Source organism: Octopus sinensis, linkage group LG15 (genome assembly GCF_006345805.1).
Source record: "Octopus sinensis linkage group LG15, ASM634580v1, whole genome shotgun sequence".
Lineage (NCBI taxonomy): Eukaryota > Metazoa > Mollusca > Cephalopoda > Octopoda > Octopodidae > Octopus > Octopus sinensis.
The window spans coordinates 33,072,442-33,080,165 of record NC_043011.1 but is presented as its reverse complement, the minus strand read 5'-3'; the positions used below and the strand labels follow the sequence as shown (position 1 = coordinate 33,080,165).

The window sequence follows — 7,724 nt, the reverse complement described above, 5'->3', positions numbered from 1 at the left end:
CCATTTCCGCCTTAAAACATAAAAACCAAGAAAACTATCAAAACAACGATAAAAGTTGCGAAAAGCGATATACGATGACGGGAAAAGAACGTGAACGACGGTGTTTACTATTTGGTACGACGGAAATATTCATCCATGAAACAGAGTTGTTCTACTAAAAAACACAAATTATGAGCAAATATCCTATACAAATCCACTTCTATTTGTAAAATAAGCTAATGGAATTAAAAGGAAACTTCTGGAACGTTCCAGAAACCTGTAGGACTTGGTAGAACAATATCGAAATGACTCGTAAACTCTGGTGATGACGTCACAGTGGGAAGGGGCGTTACTCTCCACTATATATACGGCATTGCTCACACAGCTTGTCAATCAGATTCTACAGAAGGACGACTGTAAACAACTCGAGACAAGAGTCTCAGCTGCGAAACATTTCTTTCAGTTATACATACATTGAAGCAACACTCATTCACATATAATACATTCATATATTCTACTGACACAACTGAAATACAAAGTAAGACGAGCAAGAGATAAAGAAGAAAGAAAGAATTTCTCAAGTTTTATACTGGACATTTTGAGCGAACAATAGAAATAGGAAGAAGAATGGTAAAAGCACCTGCTATCGGAATCGATCTGGGAACAACCTATTCTTGTGTAGGTGTGTTTCAACACGGTAAAGTGGAAATTATTGCCAACGATCAGGGAAACAGGACAACACCAAGCTATGTGGCTTTCACCGATGCCGAAAGGCTGGTGGGTGATGCAGCGAAAAACCAAGCGGCCCTCAACCCTGAGAACACGGTGTTCGATGCTAAACGTTTAATTGGACGTCACTTTAACGATACGTCCGTACAAAGCGACATGAAATATTGGCCATTCCGAGTGGTGAACACAAACGGTAATAAAGCACATGTACAAGTGGAGTACAAGGGAGAGCAAAAGCAGTTCTCAGCCGAAGAGATTAGCTCGATGGTATTGAGTAAAATGAAGGAGACAGCCGAGTCGTACCTGGGCTGTAAAGTGAAAGACGCAGTAGTAACGGTGCCAGCTTACTTTAACGACTCTCAGAGACAGGCGACGAAAGATGCAGCTAGTATAGCTGGTTTGAATGTGTTGAGAATTGTCAACGAACCAACGGCCGCCGCACTCGCCTACGGTCTCGAGAAAAACTTATCTGGTGAGAAGAACGTTCTGATCTTCGACTTGGGCGGTGGTACATTCGATGTTTCCATCCTCACAATCGACCAAGGATCTCTTTTCGAGGTGAAAGCTACAGCTGGCGACACACATCTCGGAGGAGAAGACTTCGACAACCGGCTCGTTGACTACTTTGTCGAAGAATTCAAGCGTAAACACAAGAAAAATCTGAAACAAAGCCCACGCTCTATCAGACGTCTGAGTACTGCATGTGAACGGGCAAAACGAACCCTATCGAGCAGTTCAGAAGCTTCAGTAGAGCTGGATTCTCTGTATGAAGGCATTGATTTTTGCTCGAAGATTACCAGAGCACGCTTCGAGGATCTTTGCAGTGACCTCTTCCGATCGACTCTAGAACCAGTTGAGAAAGCTCTGCGAGACGCCAAACTCGATAAATCCCGCATCGACGACATCGTGTTGGTCGGTGGATCGACACGCATTCCCAAGATCCAGAAATTACTAGCCGACTTCATGCAAGGAAAGACCATCAACAAATCCATCAACCCAGACGAAGCTGTCGCCTACGGAGCTGCCGTACAAGCTGCTGTTCTGTCTGGAGACGCGAGCGATTGCATCAGAGACGTACTACTTGTAGATGTAGCACCGTTATCACTTGGAATCGAAACGGCTGGTGGTGTGATGACCAAACTTATCGAGCATAACAGCAGAATACCGTGTAAAGCATCCAATGTATTCACTACGTATTCAGATAACCAGCCGGCTGTTTCTATTCAGGTATTCGAAGGAGAAAGAGCAATGACAAAAGACAACAACTGCCTCGGACGTTTCGACTTGACTGGCATTCCACCAGCTCCCAGAGGCGTCCCTCAAATAGAAGTCTCCTTCGATATGGATGCCAATGGAATACTCAACGTTTCTGCTGTCGACAAAAGCACCGGCAAAAGCAACAAAATTACCATCACCAACGACAAAGGTCGTTTGAGCAAAGAGGAAATCGAAAGAATGCTCAACGAAGCTAAACAATACGAGGCAGAAGACGAAAAGCAACGCCAACGTGTTGCAGCTAGAAACCAGTTGGAACATTACATATTCAGTGTGAAACAAGCACTCAATGAAGATAACGGCAAACTGTCCGAGCAAGATAAGAAGCAAGCAGTGGAAATGTGTGACCAAACATTACAGTGGATAGACAGCAACAGTCTAGCAGACACAGACGAATTTACCTACAGACTTCAGGAAGCACAGAAAATTTGCTCTCCTATCATGTCCAAACTACACACATCGTCGTCTTCTAACAATAATCATTGCACATCATAAGCGAACAGTGGTGCAACGCTTAAAGAAATGGACTCATATCTTATTCATTCATACAAACATTGGAATAAATACTGTGATATATCTATTACTCAGTACTCTTTTCATACAATATCACTTTATGTGATTTTAAAAATTATTCTCATTCGTATCAGCTGATTGACATTGTGAACATTCATGATTTATTCATCCGTCCTATTGACATTTTGTAAAACAAGCTTTAAAATCTTTTGTATATTTTTTTAGATGAATATAATTGATATTTTCTTTCACAAGAGTGTCGTTGTTATTTTATATTCGTTTATTGTTTGTTTCCCACGAAATATTACTCGTATGTTTATGCATGCTATTCCTTGTTATTTTGTTGCAAGTTTCCTATTAACAATCATCAGGTAATTTCTACAGTAAACATGAAGAAATGTTTATCGGAGAGGAAGCGTAAGAGCGAAAGGTGAAGTAGCTAATAGCGCATTAGTGAACGAGGCCATGGAAGCCTCTAATTTTCATAGATTATTGACAAATGCCATTCGATAACCGTCTCTTAACAATTAATTTATTCAATCGAGGAGTTCCGTTAAAGAAACTAAATTTCATATCAATAGCCTAATAACATCGTACGTGATTAGAATAAGCGGCTTTCACTGTATTTCTTTCACTCAGTTACAAGAATATGTAGTGGATTCGATGCACCATAGCCAAATTCAGATTAACACTGCTACAGATCTTTTTCCATGGTGGAACAATGGTTTTTCTCTGACAGCAGTTTTACATTTTCCAGATGCCATTAGCTAGGCCGAAAGAATGACTTCATCACCTTTCTAACCTCTTCTACTTCACCAAAAGCTAGAATAGAGACTACCAACTAAATTTATTGTTCTCAATGATATATCTATCCTTCTGGATAGTTATAAAAGCAAGCACACCCCGAGCAAAAATCAGTCGGTGACAACGAAGTCTGACTGACCAGCTAGAACCTTTGTCAGAGGGAGAAATGAAGTTTACGGTCAGCAACGTCACACACTCTACAATACTCACTAGTTGTAATTCTGTTCCCTTACAATCATTCTATCTCTCTCTGTAATTACTACTAAACAATGAAGAGGACACAAACACAAACTTTACTTCGCAAACTTACTTCGTCGAGGCAATGTATTGTAACGTAATGGTAAATAAATATTTCCTTAAAACTTCATGCATTGTCCATCTTTCACATCTTACAACTAGCCGTTATTAAAACGAATTTTTATCGTTACAAATATAAGTGAGAAATATACCAACACGATGCAGATATCTTTCACACTTGGAAATAACTGCTTCAAATTCACGATTTGCATCGTAGAAAACTATTGATTTTGTAAACAGTAATGTCTTACAATTAGTTTGAGCTTCAGCATTGTCAACAAAAATATTCTTGAAATGAGGGTTTATGCCAACTTAATGTGGCAGTCCCAGGAAAAGGAACAATGCTACTGCTATTAATCCCCAGGAACACCGTTTCCAGATCGCTATGTTACACAAGTGTTCTGTTTTCAAAGGCGATTAAGCATCAACGGCTAGCAAGCCAAGCTAATCCAGACTAATGACGAGCAATGACTCTGAAACTAGTCTCTGGTTGCTGGCTTTACTGGGGGACGAGCTTATCTCCCTTGTTTGAAAACTTAAAGACACAGAACGCTTATGTCACATAGGCAATTGAAAACAGTGTTTCCTGGGGCTAAATAGCAGTAGCATTCTTTCCTTTCCTGGCACTGCTACATTAAGTTAGCAACAAACCATCACTTTATCTTCCTACTACTGTATAAGTGTCTCCGAGAGATTTTGAAATGCAATATTTCTATCTTTGAAATGAAATATAGCTAATCATATCTTTGTACATGAAGATTCTCGCTCATCATTTCACTATGGACATATCTTACTCTTAATAAATACGGTGAAATGTTTTACGACTACGTAAGGTCTCTGGCTATGCTCACTATATTGATCAACAGGTGAGGGACAGTACATGTTACGACACCTATTCACGAAGTGGTTTAGTGAAGCTGCGGACGGCCCTTGATATATCGGAATCGTTGAAAGACATCGAATCATTTACCGCTCTAAACTCAACGCATTTCCACACCTAACACATCGACTCTAACCACATAAACTCTACCATCAATAAACTTTGTTCCGTAATACATGCAAACGCACCACCTCAGTCATCATCCTACAACAGCAATCAATGTTATCATTTTGACCCACGAACGTCTAGCACTTGTGTTCCCTTTCCCACGCCTATATATCTAACACAAAAGCTTTTCCCACTGTCTCCGTATACATCTCTTTAAGCGAAATCGTTTCCGAATGCTTCTAGTGGATTTCCATGCTCTAGTTACCGGTCGTATCGCATCAGATATACATGACACCAGAAAATAATTTTCATCTAATTCAAGCGTAGACCATGCAAAATGCTAGCTCAATAAATTCCAAGTCTGTTCATATATTCAACTTCGGCCCCGTGAGGTTGTGTGCCCTCAAATTCTTTCTGGATTTTTTCACTAAAATGCATTTCAACCACTATATCCTCCATCAACACTTTGAAGTTTCCCTGAACCTTCTCACCACAAGGAAGATATTCTAGGCTTGCTTTTGATTTCGCGGCTCACAATAGGGCTATTTTACTGTACAAACACTTCCCCACCGAAAAGAAAACCACTTTGCTATACAAATATTTTCCTTTCAAATTCCATTGAATTTTCAGAATTCAGCTCTTGTGTACAATTTCTGGAATATCTCTCACCAAGCTCCATCAGTAATCTGCCATCATGTTTGAGTCGATAGGCCTTGGTAGCGTTCTTCCATTACTTTTACATCTTGATGAAAGTGTTCACCTTGTTCTTTGCTAACACCACCCAAGTTGTCTGGAAACTCACTCAAGTGATTGTCTAAGTAGGGCAGTCATTGCGCATTCTACATCCAAGTGTTTGCAATCTCAGGAGCAGCTCCTCCACAATCTCTTGATAGTTGCCAGCTTTCCTGTTTCTATGGAAATTCCGCACGAAATGAGAGACAGCATTCCAAGACATCGTAGAACTTTAGATGGGCTAAAATATCACGTTCGATCACAGCACCGATAACAGTTAAACCTCGTGCAATTGCCATACTCGATAACGAGGGGGCAGCCATCATGTATGTATGAATGTATGTATGTATGCATATATGTATATGTATGTATGTATGTATGTATGTATGTATGTATGTATGTATGTATGTATGTATGTATGTATGTAAGTATGCATGTATGTATGTATGTATGCATATATGTATGTATGTATGTATGTATGTATGCATGTATGTATGTATGTATGTATGTATGTATATGTATGTATGTATGTATGTATGTATGTATGTATGTATGCAAGCATGTAGGTAGGCATGTATGTATATAATTATAAATGGGCATTCCTACATATATGTGCAAACATCGAAACTGTTTCCATATAACTTCCAGAAAAAGTGATGTTTCTTGATGAAATGTTCTACAAATACGATCCAGATGATGTACATTCCCTGTTGCTGGGAAGAAGTGCTTCGGAAAATTCACTCTTGTTGGTTTGTTTTCTCACAGCTTTCAGAAAATTTGGAATAATTTAATGAAATTTTCTGTAAACAGTTTTAAGAATGCGTAAATTACGATTATATTAGAATTTGATGTTAATAAAAAAATAAATTATTATAGTACACATGTATACTGGTATTTTTTTCCCCAAAAATTTCATGTTTCATTATGTAGATACATGTGACGTGTGATAGTACGTGTGTTTATGAGCCTACCAAATTTATCTTTTCATGTAGAATCCGGTAGAACCTACTAATTTCCCTGACAGGACTTTTTCCGAACCTCTTCACCCAAAACTCGCAAAAAAAAAAAGCTCCCTATACAATATTTGGATATGATCAGAATGTACAACTATCCGAAACGTATTTGAAGAAAATTTCATTTTAAAAAATCCATTTTCTGGAAGTTATGATACAACGAAGTTGGTGGCGGTCGCATGTGCGGTAATACTGTACGTACGGTAATACATACGTATGTATATATGTATGTATGTATGTATGTATGTATGTATGTATGTATGTATGTATGTATGTATGTATGTATGTATGAATGAATGCATGCATATATGTATGTATGTATGCATGTATGTATGTATGTTTGTATGTATGTATGTATGTATGCATGCATATATGTATGTATGTATGTACGTACGTATGTATTTGTGTGGGTTCGTATGTACGTATATATGCATATATGTTTATATGTGTGTATGTACGTATGTATGTATGTGTGTATGTATGTATGTATGTATGTATGTATGTATGTATGTATGTATGTATGTATGTACATACCTATGTATGTAAACATGCAATCATGTAGGTAGTCAGGTATTTACGCAAGTATATATATATGGGCTTTGCCAAATACGTGTGCAACCATTGAATCTGTAGCGAATCTTGCATGCACGAGGTGGATTCGATCCACCACAGCCAAATTTAAATTAACACTGCTGCAGAACTTTTCCCACATGGAACAATGACAGCAGTTTTACATTTCCAGATGCCTTTAGCTAGACCGAAATAATGTCTTCACCACTTGTCCCTTTCTAACCTCTTCTACTTCACCAAAAGCTAGAATAAGAGATAACATGACTACCAACTAAATCTATTGTTCTCAATGATATATCTGTCCTTCTGGATCTTTATATAAGCAAGCACACCCCAAGCAATAATCAGTTAGTCACCACTCGACGACAAACTTTGTGAGAACGTAGTCTGGCTGACCAGCTAAAACCTTGGTCAGAGGGAGAAATGAAGTTCACTGTCAGCAACATCACACACCCTACAATTCTCACTAGCTCTAATTCTGTTCTCTTACAACATCATTCTACCTGTCTCCGCAATTACTACTAAACAATGAAGAGGACACAAACACAAACACAAACACAAACTTCGCATGCTTTTGGATGTATCAAAATCTGCCCGTCGCGGCAAGGTATTTGTAACGTAACGGTAAATAAATATTTCCTTAAAACTTCATGCATTGTCTATCTTTCACATCCTACAGTAAACAATTATAGCAACAAAAATTTATTGTTACAACTGCGGTCTCCCACATCATCTTAATAACATTGTTTACCAAATAAATTTATCCCGTTACAATTGGTAACCACTCTCTCTCTCTATCCGCTCAGTCGAAGTCGACTCTCGGT

At 38.6% G+C, this 7,724-nt stretch overlaps 1 protein-coding gene across 1 annotated transcript; it reads left to right on the top strand.

Annotated features, from left to right (window-relative positions):
- Positions 1-378: 378 nt before the first annotated feature.
- LOC115220015 (heat shock protein 70 B2-like) lies at positions 379-2,684 on the top strand. The gene has a single exon (XM_029790319.2). It carries the CDS (start codon positions 607-609, stop codon positions 2,476-2,478), a length of 1,872 nt encoding a protein of 623 aa, XP_029646179.2. The 5' UTR covers positions 379-606; the 3' UTR covers positions 2,479-2,684.
- The last annotated feature ends 5,040 nt before the right edge of the window (positions 2,685-7,724 follow it).

What these genes read in the sequence shown, in the direction of transcription:
- LOC115220015 (XM_029790319.2), top strand. Translation starts at nt 607, where the DNA reads ATGGTAAAAGCACCTGCTATCGGAATCGATCTGGGAACAACCTATTCT.